The sequence below is a fragment of the Aulonocara sp. 'chitande type north' Nkhata Bay genome, linkage group LG14, assembly GCF_057382095.1.
Source record: "Aulonocara sp. 'chitande type north' Nkhata Bay isolate Kocher_YH1m ecotype deep benthic linkage group LG14, A_spYH_male_GT1.1, whole genome shotgun sequence".
NCBI classification, from domain to species: domain Eukaryota; kingdom Metazoa; phylum Chordata; class Actinopteri; order Cichliformes; family Cichlidae; genus Aulonocara; species Aulonocara sp. 'chitande type north' Nkhata Bay.
Window position 1 is genome coordinate 27812222 of NC_141357.1, and position 15500 is coordinate 27827721.

Below are 15500 nucleotides of genomic sequence, written 5' to 3' on the forward strand. Positions count from 1 at the left end.
TGACAAAACAACCTGATAGAGCATTTACTTAAAGGTTCTGCTATAAAGTGTATGGACAAAAACCTTCATGCCCAGCACCCAGGGAGATACTTTTAAAGAGACGTTGGAGTCTTTCAGAAATTGAAAGGAATATAAAGTCAAGGATAGAAAGAGATTTTCAATTTTTCCCAACACGGACCTCCATAACCACCTTCTTTCTCTGTGTATATTGGCTGGCTTACAACAACACCTGACGTGAAAGGACAAGTGTTGAAGTGAAATCTGCCCATTTGCCTTGAGCTACAAGGACCCTCTGCACGTAGATTCATTTTATAAGCTCAAAGAGAGTGTGAAGTTTGATCGCGAGTGCACATTCACACACTCTGCCTTGCAGAGACTAGATAGAGATGGCTTTAACTGCATTTGATTTACAGATGAGCCCCTGCAATCTTTGCATTTTCACACAGCATATACAGTAGGAAGATGCAGCCTGGAAGTGTGATGTCCTCAGTGAAGTAATAAAACTCCAGTCTATATGATTTTCATCGTTGCAGCTCCTACAAGTGGCTACATTTCTTACATGCATCACCTGCCATTTTTCTGCCAGCCGCTCGCTTTCCAACAGTAAGATTAGCTGCCACCGCATAAAGTAGTGCCATGCATTATCCAGCAATTAGAGTGAGGCTTATTAAGCAGAGTTTAATGTAAATTTAATGAGCAATAAATTCAATTTCTTTAAATAGAAGAGAATATTATTGTTACAAATGATGTACTGTGGTGATCTCACCGTACAGGCCATGAAATACTTTGCAAGCGGGCACATATCAATGAGCCATTAAGTGCCGTATTACATTTATCCCGAAACACTGTACTGTACTGTAAGTGCTATTTTATAGAGATAGTCAAAAGAAGGCCACTTCAGTTTGCTACATAAATGGCACTAATGAACTGGGAGCTGAAACAGTTACTCAATTAATCGATTTGTGGATTCGCACAAAATTAATCTGCATCTACTTTGGTAATAAAGTAATTGTTTGAGGCGATTTTTGAGAACTAATGCCAAGCTTCACTGGGGAATTTGAGGCTTTTCTTCGTCTTTTGTGAAACTAAACTGCACATCTTCAAGCCTTAGACTTTTAGTCAGCCAAATAATGCAGTTTGATCGGGTTACCTTGGGCTTTGGAAGACTCGTGGACTATTGATCTAGATACTCTGGCAGTCAGTCAGGTAGTACCTAAGTACAAATTTTAGCTTTTTATTAAGCCAGTTATTTGGTATTTGTAGTTACTTCACAGAATTATTTGCTAAATACAAAACCCTAAAAGGAAATAATGAGCTGGATTTATATACTACATATATATTCAAAAAAAGTAAATGCATATATGAATAACATTTTACTGTTGTCTAACTGCAATGGTAAAATGTTCAAAATTAGTAAAATGCAGGGAAACATTACACTGTGCAGGAAACAAGTTAAAAGAGGATATTTTTATTCATTTTTTGATATTTGATCCTGTAGGGCTCAACAAAAATATGCAAAGTCAAATATGAATGTACTTCTTCGAGGCCCCAGCTTGCACCACTGGCACACACTAGCGGAAAAAAGTGGGGAGCTCAACATTCGTATGATGACTGAAGAACTAAAACACTGCCACCCTCCAGAATCCGAAGAGACAAACAGAAATTGAGGGAAAAGCAGCACACCGTTAGCAGATTTCAGTAGGATCTGTTTCAAAGCCAAACCCCACCACAAGGAGCCACAGACAAACGTCTTCAATCACTCACTGGGTCACATGCCAACTGGCAACCGAGAGTACCGTAACAACTGTATGTTTCCTTTTGTTTCTCCCAGACCCTTTCCTTCAGCAGCGCGTTGAGGCTTCATGACAGCTCGTATTGATCCACTTCACCATCACTCAGTCCTGACGAATGACTTTAAACTGGCAATAAGTGGGATTATGCGACCTTCTGAAATTCAACCATCTGATCTGCTACAACAGGCCGAGCCCCAGGAGACGCAGGCAGAGAAATACTGCTAAACAGATACTTTGGTGAAATGCAAAGTCTGGGCATTTCATAACAGGATGCTGAGAAGCTCTTTAGCATTATCAGTGCTTCCCTTTTCACCTATCACTATGCACATTTTGTGCTAGGAAACATCAAGTTAGTGAAACTATTCTCGTCTCACTAGTTCAAATCCACACATTCTGGATCGTTTACAAAGAAAAATTTGAAAGCTGTAAAAAGAAAAGTTTCCCCACTGCACACACAGAGTTTGGGCCTTTTTTCTTTTGCGCCCAGCACTCACACATGGACAGCCAGAGGCTGAATAAACTAGGGTCACATCCAACCCTTTCTCGCTTGGGGATTATTACCTGAAAGAAGAGGTCACACGAGTTTCCTGTAACGCTGCAGCTCTCAGCGTGCCGAGCTTGGGGTTGTTTCACATTCACGATGCATTATTTTATTCAACTGAGAGGTTAATTAAATTAATGTGACAAGGAGACGCCAGACAATGCTGTAAATGTCATTTAACCGCTATTCAACACAGACTATAATAAATTCAACAACTGTGAAATGAAAGTCTCACAAGCAGTGAACTGGAAAAAAACGCAATGTCTAAAACTTCCTTTGACTAGTAACCTCATTTTGGGAACACTCTTTACCACTCGGGCAAGCACAGGCATGCAGTGATTAGTTTCTGCAGACCTGTTGATGTGTGCTGCAGATGCCACTGTTGTACAATGTGCCTGCAATTTCTAAAAAAATAAATAAAATAAAATAAACTGCTAAAAAAAAGGGGGGGGGGGTCGCTCAAGTAATCTTCAAGTGTAAACCTGTCACTGCAACTGTTGCTTGCCATTTTAACAACATGCACAGCACAACATGTCCATCCTACCTCTGGGAGGGATTTAAAGTGGCTCCAAGCTGACATTTTAACCGCTTCACATGCGTCACATTGTCAGCGGATACGTTTTCCAGGGGAAAAAAAACACTGACGCATGCAACTCTGATGCAAACGCGGTGGAATAACGGGGAAATGATGGGACTGAGCACTGCAATAGCCACGCACATTTAGTTAGCCCTGGTTCGTGCAGTTACGCTGTGAAAAAACAAGAGTAACAAAGACATAACAGATTTACATTTCCCAGCGTCACTCACTGAGGGGAAAAGTGAAGACTGCGGACCGGGAACACACACGGTCAGCAGCGGCTGCAGTTGTGCGGCCAGAGGACAATGTGCGAGACTAGAGCTGCAATGCGTGTTTTTCCTCCAAAGCGCACCTGAAGCCCAGACTTGGGAGATTTGTAGACACAGAGATGAGTTGGGACTGTGGAGGGTTATGCGGTATAAGCAAAGGATACGAGCGCACTCGATACGAGCGCACTCCAGCCGTGCTCTCTCTATCCTCTCTCTCAAGGCACAAGAGTCGACCACGTTTCAGTGAGCAATTGCCTTGTACTTGCCCTGGGTCAAAATACTGTACGACCACTTCACTCGATTATCTCTGGCGATACTTTATCTCCGCCTGTCCTAACTGTGCAGCGCTGAGAATACTTTTTTCTAGCAGTCCTATCTGTAGCTGTGCTGCAGTGAAAAACTCAGGACAGCACCCCTTTTAATCAGCGCTAAAATAAGCCCACACGATAAGCAGCCCAACAGTCTCGAGAAACGGCGTGAGTAATTTGGAGTCGACGGCACTATCGGAGAAATAGAAAGTGATGCTGAGATTTGGAGGGGAAGCTTGTGCGCATCTAGAGCGCAAACGCACCACAACTTCTCCCGGTACTCCTCGGGCTTTTGCTGTGGAAGGGCTATTTCTGCATTAGGTACGGACACACACGAGAAGCCCCACCAAAATAAAAACATACATACACCTACGAAAACACGTACCTTTCGGAAGAAACGCTGCTGAAATCACGAAAACAAAGAAAGAAATTGCGAGAGATCCGCTTCCCGTGATCGCCATGTTGGACACCTGCTTGAGACTGGCGGCGCTAAATCACCTAGAGACGGCCATGGGATGAAAATGTAGACACATGAGAGGCGGAGGGAGGGCTCAAGCAGGGAGCCCGCTATGATATTGGACTGCGTTGTGTTGCAATGACATGCAGGCCTATAAAACACTATAGGAATATTACAGTAATACCTGGAGACTTTACAGAAATGTAAAACAAACAGGGAATCACCCGAAAGCCCAGCAGGAATATTGAAAGAATATTACAGTAATTCCACGGGAAGTGTAAAAAACATGCAGGGAGGTGTGGTGATTTCACCACCGAGAACCACAGACACTTTATAGGAATATTATAGTAATTTTATTTTATGGTTATAGCTTTTTAGTTCATGTGAGTGAAACCAGCCTGTCCCCAGCTCGCTGCGCTTTGGCTTTATAGCTGACGCACAAATAACTCTGAGGTAGAAGAAGCGTTTAGTTTCTTATTTTTACGCAGCAGTTAGTCCAATGAGAGTAATATTTGGTAATTGAATTGTGTATTCTTATATTTACGATGCGCATCAATAACCTAAAGGAGCAACACGTATACATGGGTTATAATGTATCCACAGGTTTTAACAGTTCGTCTGTGTTTGTGTGTGTGTTCAATAACACGTGTGTTAAAAGGACCGCAACAGCCTGTTTAATTAAAGGAATAATTAGTAAAGTTTGGTGAAACGCTGTTCTCAGAGGTTTTGCTTAATGCCTACTCAAAGAGCGCCCCCTTTTCTTTAACTTGTGTATTGCATCCTTTGGTTGTGGCAGTGGTGGCGTGCTCCTCGAAATGAGGAGAAAACATGTCAGAAATCACATCAGAGGTGATCATTTAAAAAATTTGAATGGAAATGTAATATTGTAGATTATTAATAAGTGTGACCACCTGAACCCTCTGTTGTTCTCCTGCTCTATACTTTTTTTCTTTTTTTATATCATACCTCCTAATGTTTCAAGTCCCTCAAGTTATTCTCACCTGAAACATGGTACATGTGGACGATCTTGTGGGAATCACAGCGCTACAGAGAACTGTGCATGACGACGTTGAATCTCATTTCCCTTTTTCATTGTGTCAAAACAGCACAAAGGCTGCTAATTGCACAATCTATTCTCTGAGACTGCGTGTCAGTCCTCATTCCATGGATGAGTAGATAGCATTTAGAACTTCACTCTAATGCTGCAGCCGTCCCTATCACTACAGATTGAATTCCACACATCAAATTTATTTCAGATGTTATTATCTGTGGCAGCTTGCCAGTTCTGCCTGCCACTCACACAATGTCTCCACAAGGTGTTTTCTCCTCACAGCACTGGCCAGGCTGCTTTACTTTCTGACAGCATAGTATTGGTGGGAACCAGTCTGCAAAGTGCACCTGGTTGAGGCATCCTCAATAAGTCAAAATTTCATATTTTTTACAGACCCCAGCCCCATCCATTGGTTATAATTTGATTTGCAGCATGCCTCATGGTCCTTTCGACTTCATGTGCACCACAATAACCCACACCTCCAACTTTTGTTTTCTCTCCCTTTCTGTCTCTTTTCCTGTCTCTGTGATTCACTCGACTACTGCATGGCATTTCCTTTGCTCACGAGAATAGATGGGGTTCCAGGGTCTCTCTAGGAAGAGAAGCCCAGCGTTTCTGTCTCCCCGAGCAGGATGAATAATAAATGGGAATGGATCAGATGACTGAACTGCTTGATCTGGATCCTCTGTAGTAATGGCTAACCATAGATTCTCCCTGCTATGTGTGTACGTTGGTATATGAGTGTGTGTGTGTGTGTGTGTGTGTGTGTGTGTGTGTGTGTGTGTGTGTGTGTGTGTGTGTGTATGAGTGTGTGTTGTGTGTGTTACAAGACAAACGGTCATGCACAAACTGTTAAGCAGTTTATTTTTGAGATCTTGGATGTGGGCCGAATAGTGGTGGAGCCATTTAATTGGGCCGCCATCAGCATTTTCTATTTAAATTAGTGGAGAAACTGGTAATAAAAGATTTTCACCCAGGCCTCTTTTTCAGTTAATGTTTGATTAGAAATGCAATGGTTTTAAATTAAGATTTCTTTTTCCCCCTGGTATGAAATCAATCAAATTAACGGAAATTGAATTATTTGAGATGGTAATCTATTTAGGCAAAACCATTCACCATGAAAATGTTTTCCTCCTGTTGTGAAAGGAGGAATAATTGAATCAGACCCTTGTAAGTGACCCTGAATGGCTGAGCCAGAACATGGTTTATTGAAATGAAATGTAGGTTTTCTTATGCTCAGGCCATATACGTGTATGTGAGCATTCACACGTATGTGTTTTCCTCACACCGTTAGCACATACTGTAGGGGACTCTACAGTTGTATGATGCGTAACGCAGCGGGATAGAACACGGGAAGAGTAATGGACTGTAATCATGCTCGAGGAAATGCATGTTTGCAAGACTCTCTTCTGACCTATTATTCACCCAAAATTCACATTTGCATGTCTTTAAACTTATTTTAGCACAACAGCATTTATAACCGAGGACAGGATTAGTGCAAATTTTAATTTCTTTCTTTTTTTTTATCCCCCCATAGCAAATTATTACAGGAAATGATACTCCAAATATATCAGGTCATCAATTCTTTATGCCTTTGAGGGATGAAACATGTGCGCTCAATTGGTTTCCTGTCTGGTTTTTTGTCACGCTAATATACACGTAACCACCTGTAAGTCATCCTTGCTACAGGTAAATGTCAAAGGCAAGACCAGATTGAACTGTGATGCAATTACTTCCATTAATAATGAATCCTTTGAATGTAATTTGTGCTTTTTTTGCTTTTTTACAGTAAACAAAAACACCACCACCCTATTCCATACATTTGTTTCTTCGAGGCGCCTGAATTCATCTTTCATTCAAACCTCCGTAGCTGAATATGAACTGCATGCAGTAACGACCGCCATCATTCTCCCATATAGAAAACTGGTAAACTGTTACACACATGCTACACATGTTATCAGCCGGTGCATGCACTGCCTGATAAAGGCAATTTTGCATCCACAGACATACAGCAGGTGATTGTAATAAATCATGAGTCACGTGGTACCTTGCAGAGGCTTAATGGTAATAAATTTGTCAGGATATAGTGTATGTCAAGTTGGCTGGGTAGGCCCGAGTTTGCCTCTCTTGTCTCTATATATGTGTAGAAGAGAAATATTGTTTCATTCGTCTCATTTATATAAGTCTGAACTCTGAAAGACTGCAGGGGCTTGCACACTGCACTTGTTTGGCTACTTCAACCTTTTTGGAGCTTGAAATGATCTCTTATTGCTTTATTCTCTATTTGTTTTGCCAGATATTGTCTATTTAATACGACATATTACACATACCTTACTTTTGCTACCTTCCTTACTCTTGTCCCAAATATCGTTTAGACAGTAAATTATGAATCTGTACATTACGTTTTCATATCATTTAGGTCGATTTCTCCAAGCTCGCGTACATTTTCCAAGGAGACTTGCAGCATCTGTTGCTTTAATTTAATTCAGCAGAACAAGATTTAGTTGAAATTTTCCATATTACTAACGTCCTAACAGTTTCAAGTTCTTTTAAACCTGCTCACTTGTTTCCACAAAACTGAAGCCATGGTGTTACAGCTGACTGCATCTGGATCTTTTCAAAACAATATGTCATCTTTTTTTCTTTATTTAAAAAAAAATCTGAGCTAATAAACCTTTCTATGCACCCCCTGGTTACTGCAGAAGGATCCCCTCCAGTAAAAAGCACCCCTGGCTGAAAAACTGCCTAAGGGCCCTAATAAATGTTATATCCTACAAGCTGTTGAAAGTCATTTCCTTGTAAATTGGATTGAAGACATTTAAACTGTTTATTTATCCCTGGCATAGAACATTATCCTACAATCATTTTATCATGATTATTGGTAGTAGACAGGCTCATAATCACAAAAAGAAGCAACTCAATGGGGATTGCTTTTGTGCAACAATTACAACACAGATGCTAGCCGTAGAGAGCGTTGTTTTCAAACAACTACAAATAATATATGTGAATAACAGGGGAAAAACAGAGCAAAGCTCTTTGGTTTCATGATGTATTGCTAGTTGCGCTTTACTGGAATTATTAGCACAGCTAGAGCACTTGGCTGAAAATACCCACATACAGTAGACTGAACAGAGTAATGCAGATCGAGGCTCATTAGCATCAAACTGTCTATTTCTGCTGGGAGCCAAACGGCTTGTGGCTACCTGCTGTTAATGAAGAATATCATGCCTCTAATTTTCCACATCTAAATCAAAGTCAAACTGATTATACAATGCAAGTGATTACATCACATTAACACAGATGTATAGGTGCATTTTTAGCCATCAGAAACCACATGAAATTTGGTCATTACAGCAAAACCAAGGAAATTTAAATGTTTACAAAACAGACTACGCTGTACTTAATTGTATAAATAGATTAACGTTTTACCAGGCTCAGGCAGTCAGTTGGAGGACATTACTTCATTTCCTCTAAATAGCATGAGGATTAGGACACATTCACATATTAGTTAGTAACAAAAATCCCCCAAACTAAGCTTGTATCTCCAGTAATCCAGATCAGTGATTTCATGCATATGCTCAATTATAGCGTGGCGGCATCGACATTTGGAGAAACTACAGCAAACATAGGTTCAAGTCTGTGCTACTATCCTATAGCACCCAAAGGTAAACTTAAAGTTCATTATATGCTCTATCCAAAGCCAATCAAGTCAGTATTTTCCCCAGCCCTGTGCTACAGTTCCAGTCACTACAGTGCAAAATACACACTAAAGACCAACTAAAGAGCAAGAATCAGACCTCCGAAAATCCAATAAAATGCTTTAACCTTGACAGAGCATGCAGCAATCATCTGTAATCCTATTGGATACACAAATTAGATTCTAAGACTATGCTTTCACACATCAAAATAATTTCATTTTTCAATTACTGAAATCAAAGAGACAATAATATGGCTTAGAAACATCCAAACACTTCTTAAATTGCAAATGATTTGAAGAAAGGCAAAGGTTATTATCTTGTAACCTCTCTCTGCAGAAGAAGAAATTCTCCAGAGTCCAACCCTTGACTCAGCTTAAAACAGCAGACCATTAGTTTAAAAAAAAAGGACACTTTTTTCAGTTGAAAGAACATATCTTTGTTTTTATTTCTTGTTTATATAGCTACAAAAGGATTTCAAGTGGATTTAAGAAGGGAGATCCCATCGATTACGTTATCTGCTCCGCTGGCAATTTGGATTTCACCGACTGCTGTTGAAGAAATAACTGTTTGATCATATTAGCGCTTTAAGTGAACTCACAGAAAGCTCCTTGCAAAGCCTAATGTCTTTGATTAAAGACAAGGCTTCCACTCAGGGTCCATAAAGGCTTGATGAACATGTCTACACTTGGCAATAGCTGCATCCTCTTCTTAGGAAAAATTACATGTTATTTGCAGCACAAGCCCTATAAACAAGAAAAAAAAAGAAAGATGGTTTAATTAGATAGCTAGTGGCCTGTAAACTGTTAAGGGGGCTTTATAGTGTCCTAATTTCTATGTAAATTTGCATTGTTATTATAATACTACGCTACAGTCTTGGGCTGTCTTTGTTATGCTGAGCAGGGCCAAAGGGAGACAGAATTACAGGTTTGGCTTTATTGATGTTTTTTAATGGAGTTACAATTGAGCTTTAATAGTAAAGAAACTTTTTTTTAAATGCACCTGATTATGACTATTTAGTATGCTGTACAAGTAGATACTAAATGCAATATGTGATTATTTTTCAGGTATTCTTGGTCTGTTTGCTTTTTTTTTTTTTACCACAATTTTACATTCATAGCACAAGACAACTGTTGCATCTATTTACTTGTTTTTCTCAACTATACTTAGCTGAAGTGTCCTTCATAAATAAACTGCCAAATACATATCAATACTCAAGCCCATTTCAGTCATTTATGCTGTAAAGCTGCTGCTACTCCCCACGTTTTAAATCGGCTCGGTTTTGAAGACACAGCTCATCAAGTAACAGTCTTAGCAGATTAGATTACTTTTCCTCCCCTGTGTTTAAAAAGTTCCCTTATTTAATAAATGAATGGGAAGTGTGGTATGAGAGTCTTTACAAAAACAGACAGGATTTCATCAGGTGTGAAAAGTAGTGCTTTAGCCAGGCTTAATTGGGTCTCTCTCTCTCTCTCTCTCCACTGGGGAAGTTTCACAGGGTCGGGTGGAACTTCATTTTTTCAAATCTGTCCAATTTTGTTTCCTTTCTATCTACGTGGGACAGCTACAATTAACCAAAAGCCAGTCTGTGGTTGATTATGTGCTGATGTGCACTCACAGTTATAGCCCTTTATAACCCTACACAAGGATAATTTATTTTTATTATGTATAATAATAAGAATATATTTAGTTGGTAAATATATATCAAAAGGTGTGTCCATCCATTCTCTTCCCCTTATCCAGTTCAGGGTTGCGAGGGGGAGTACCCCCTGTACAAGTAGCCACCCTGCTGCAGGCAACATTTGTTTATTTTTAATTTTTAAAAAACCGAAACAGTCTCACGGCGCTGTTACAATTTCCTGTATTTCACAGTCCTTTTACCAATGCTCGACCAATTTGGATGTAAACTGAACAAGCACAAGCTTTGAACACACTGATCAGATGTTGGTTTAAATGTTTATGTTCTAGCTGGTTAGTTAATTGATGTTTGTGCGCCAGTCACGCTGAGATATCTCATTGATTTTGATTGTGCGTGCAAATTAGTTTACATGAAGCCATACCGCTGGACTTCTAATGCGTCTGTGACGAGTTATTTACTCTACTAATCAGATTTCTGTTACAGCCTGCATGTCCCACTATAGCTTAAACAACAAGTCAATAAGACGGGTTTAAGTGGTAGCAGTTCTGACTATGGGAATATAAGCCAGTGTTTTGCACCTCAGCTGAGTTTACTGATTTTTTTTTTCAAAAAGAAAAGTTGGAGAAATAACCACAAAAAGGTGAAAGGAGTGAATTTTATCTATGAAGCCATCCATGAAGCCATTAGCCCATTTTATTTCCTCTAAAGTTGCCACGTCTCTTGGGTCTTGTGGATGAGGATGATGGGCTCCAGTTAAGCATTAATTCTTAAATAAAATAAAATATTTGTTTTATGTAAGACTCTAGTCTTCTTTTCGATCTAATCTAAGCACTAAATGAAATCCCTTTGCTTCCCAAAGTATTTATTTTCAGATCACAAAGTGCTGTATTCTGATCCCACCAAGGCAAGAACATGGCCTTTATCAGAATTGCTTTTCAAAATAAAAGTTTCTGAGATGATAGATAATAGCACAGTAACTGATCTGAAGGAGCATTGTCTTCGATTAAAATCATGTCTGGGTCATTGTTAACAAACTGCGTACTATCCGCATTCAATGAACAGAGTGAAGCATGGTTCATGAGAATGAGGTCATTTAAATAAAAGACCCCAACCCTCACCACTGTAGCAGCTCAAATCCACACACTTAAAAATAGGCAGCCAAATAACCACAGGACGCTGAGGCGCGGAAGAGCTGCAGCCACACCGCTTTGCTCTGTTTGCAGTAAATCTCCAAACAGGTAGCCATAGCGCTATAGTTGTCACTCCATAGGCAGAGCCCGGCAGTCTCGTGTGTCATTAGGCCTGTGGTGCATTGCGCAGAGGCGGGTGGCACATACTGCAAGCAAAGAGGATCCACACCAGTGACCACACCGATGTAAGGGCAGTGAAATGAGTCAGTCCCCTTGACTGAAGAACAGAGGGCAGATAGTTGTGTTGCACGCTGTACGCGATGAGTAGCCTCCTAAATACTTTGCAAGAAGGCAGTGTAGTTGGTGTCATCTACTGTTTTACACACTTAATTATTCCAATCACAGGCAGTGTAGAATGATGGCTTGTGTTTACAAAGTGACCCTAATTATCAAAATATTTCATTAGCAACATGCAGTGTCCTAGTATGTTGGCCTCGTAATGTTTGTCATGTCTGCAGAATAAACATATGTGAGGTATATCAGAATAATATCATGCATAATGCTCAAGTGTTTGACTCTGTGAACACTAATTAATCACTTTAAAATTGCTCTAACATGTTGTCTCACTAGCCGATGTTTCAAGACATCACAATGAATACATGAGCCAACTAAGAAGAAGGACCTAGTGACAAATACTTTTTTAACGTGCTGCTTTATCTGGCAGATATTGTACTTTCTGAATGTTGGTGAGAAATGTACAAATATACAGTACAAATCTGAAAGTTGCACAGTCTAAAAACAATATAAATAACTCTGATGCATTTGTTTCAAAGAATGAAAAAAGGAACACATTTTTAAAGTCTTTCCTCCCATTTGAAAGAGGGTATTTTTTTTGAAGTTCTAACTTCAGACATCAAAGCTTCCCTGTTTTATATATATTCTATATTCCAAAAAGAAACTCTGCTTTAAAAAAAAAACTTTGAAAATTGATGGTTTATTGCTTGATATAATACTGTGCATGCTCTTAGTCTCAAAACAATAACCTCTTTCCCAAAGCAGAAAATAAAACTAAAAGTCTTGAGCAGACATAAAGGGGATGCTTTGCACTGAAATGGTGAGCCTCACCACCTTTTCTGCCGCACTCTCATCCTCTGATTGTCTACAGATAGCGTCTTACTCATCTTCACCCTGACCTTTGGTTTAATGTCTCCTACTTCGATGTCTCGTGACAAGCTTTCAAGGCGAGACAAAGTAGTGGATGATGTGGACATGAGCTAACTTTTTCTACACTGTCTTACTTCCTGTGACACGATGGTTTGTGCTGTATAACAATCCCATTGAATAACACCTTTTACATTTTTTGGCTTGATAAAGCAGCCTGCTTTATCAGAGATACACTATTTCACTATGCTGCTTTAGCAGATCTAATTTCCGGCGACTATACGCTCGTGGGCTACTTAATTAGCTGCACCTGTTCAACTGTTCTTTAATACAAATATCTAATCAGCCAATCACAAAGCAACAGCTCAATCCTGACATGACCAAGGTGACCTGCTGAAGTTCAAACTGAGCATCAGAATGAAGAAGGAAGGTGATTTGAATGTGACATGATTGTTGATGCCAGTGTTTCTGAATATTTCAGAAACTGATGATCTGCTGCGGTTTTCCCTGAACCCATGTATTCAGAAGAGCATCTCTGAACATCACATCGAACCTTGAAGCAGGTAGGCTGACCACACTGGATGTCATGCTGTCAGCTAAGAACAGGAAACTGAGGCTAAAAGCTGCACAGATTAATCAAAATTGGACAACAGCAGATAGGAAACACTTTGCCTGGTGTAATGAATCTCGATTTCTGCTGTGATATTTGGACAGTATGTTCAGAATTTTGGTGTAAAACTTAAGGGCATGGCATCAATTCACATTGCTGGCGGTGATGGTGTAATGGTGTGGGGGATATTTTCTTGGCACATATTGGACTCATTAGTAGCAACTGGGCATCATTTAAATGCCACAGCTGGCCTGATTATTGTGGCTGGTCCGACCTGACCTGCACTCAAACGGCCTCCACAGTCACTGGAACAGGTGACTCGACAAATCTGAAGCAACTGTGATGCTGTCGTGTCGGTATGACCAAAATCTTTGAGAAATGTGTGTAGAAGCAGCTAACAAAGGTGGCAAAATGAGGTTCAACCTGGCATTTAGTAAAGTGGTTAATGAGTGTATAATCAGTGTTTACATATAGTTCATATCATAAACATATCATGAAGACAGATACTTGGTTTCTAATTGCTAAAAGGCAGGGAAACTGTGCACTGTAATTATATAGTTTAATAACACGAAAACACTCGTGTTCAGCATAAGCACATATACAGTTTTGTACTTTGCTGACATGGAAGCAGCAGCCATCAGCTGCTCTTTGTGTTGTGGTGGGCTTTGCTATAGAATTTGACATGACAGCTGTGCAGAGACAAGACTCACAGAGACAATAATAATATGCAAATGTTTATTAGTCATAATGCTGACCATGTTCACCAGCTTCTATCTGCATTCTCACACTGAAAAATACATTTTTAAATACACCAGTACTGAACTGGTGATGGACTCGTGTATCTCTTTCCTGGGTTTACTGGCACCTTAAAGCACCCTCACTCTGTAAGCTTCATTCACATATGCAGTCATTCAGTGCTTTACTCTATATACAGCAGATGCAGTATTTTACTCAAACCTCACGCCGATTTTGTGGCCATTTATGCGAACGCTGGCGTCTGTTCTGGGTATGTTAAACCTTTTGCCTGGTGGAGTACTTAAGAAAGCTCAGCAGCTCAACATAGTTTTAAGGATTAATCATGTTGGAGCCTTAAATGCCTGTTTAATTTCATGGCAGTCAATCTAATAGCTGTTTCTGGATCAAACCGATGGGCAACCAACATGCTGGCATCTATAAAGGTACAGTTTTAACATGCTTAAACGCAACTTAACTTAGATTATTTTGCTACTTTTAGCCACAGTACTCCTTTCTTGTCTTCTGGTTGAAAATATGATGAAAGCTTTGTTCCTGATATTGTTCCCTTAAGGTCCCTGGATGAGGAGAACATGAGCTAACCTAGTGTAATCTAGACTAAGTTAGAAAATGGAATTGAATTAAATATGTTGTTTTCTCTAGAGTGGAAGTTAATAAAACCCATCACAGTAGCTCACAGGCCATCAGTGAGTGTTAAGGAGTGGATGTGTTTGATTTTATATTTCCTTTGGGTGAGATAACAGGTCACTGTGAGAAGCAGTGATGAAGCATGACCATATTATTCCCTCCAGAAATGTGGTTGATTGATATGCCATTTACCTAAAGACAACCATAGAAGCTAGAGAACCTTCCTTTTAATACTGCTATGTAAAAGACACTTTATGTGTAACTAAACTACATGTGTTAGGTTAAATGAGAGAAGAAATTTTGTGAAAAATGTTAGCAACAAATGACTCATTCTTATATTAATACACCCCAGATACCCTACAAAAGCTCTTAAGCTCTCACAAGAATTTGTTCACTGTGCTCAGATGAACTGCAACTTATTTTTTGTGAGAAATACTTTGACATTTACTAAAATGACTACTAAAAAAATCACTCTAACAAAAAAGGTAAAAACGTCATTTTGAAGGATGATTTTGACCATTTAGGAAATAGACACTCTTTTTAATCAAGAGTTTGATGACAAGATCCACCCTACTGTGTCTGTACAGCAAATATGAAGCTACTGTTAGGAGTTGGACAGCAGCTCAGTTTCGCAGACTAGGGGGAAAATGCCCTCAAGCAGAGCCAAGCCAGCTGTTTCCCTTCTGTTTCCAGTCTTTATGTTTAGCTAGGCTACTGCACTCTTGGCTTCTGTTTACTGTCCAAACATGGAAATGATATAGATCTTCCTTAAGTTGTCAAGTACAAAAATAGCTCGGGATGTCCAGGGTGTTATTCACACTTGGGTCAAAGAAACTGGTGTACTTCAGAATCTGAAGTATAGCAGCAAACCACGTGTGGAGCATGTGTG

The 15500-nt window shown here is 39.7% G+C and overlaps 1 protein-coding gene across 3 annotated transcripts in view; it reads right to left on the reverse strand.

Moving 5' to 3' along the window:
• cadm1b (cell adhesion molecule 1b) overlaps positions 1–4011 on the reverse strand; it is a 161565-nt gene extending 157554 nt beyond the window's left edge. For 2 of the 3 annotated variants that reach the window (XM_086261872.1, XM_086261870.1), the window contains exon 1: positions 3874–4011. In XM_086261872.1, the coding sequence (XP_086117998.1) occupies positions 3874–3949 (76 nt within the window). In that variant the 5' untranslated portion in view covers positions 3950–4011. The remainder of the gene's footprint in view (positions 1–3873) is intronic. The other variant, XM_086261871.1, reaches the window with a different exon arrangement.
• Between the last annotated feature and the right edge of the window lie 11489 nt (positions 4012–15500).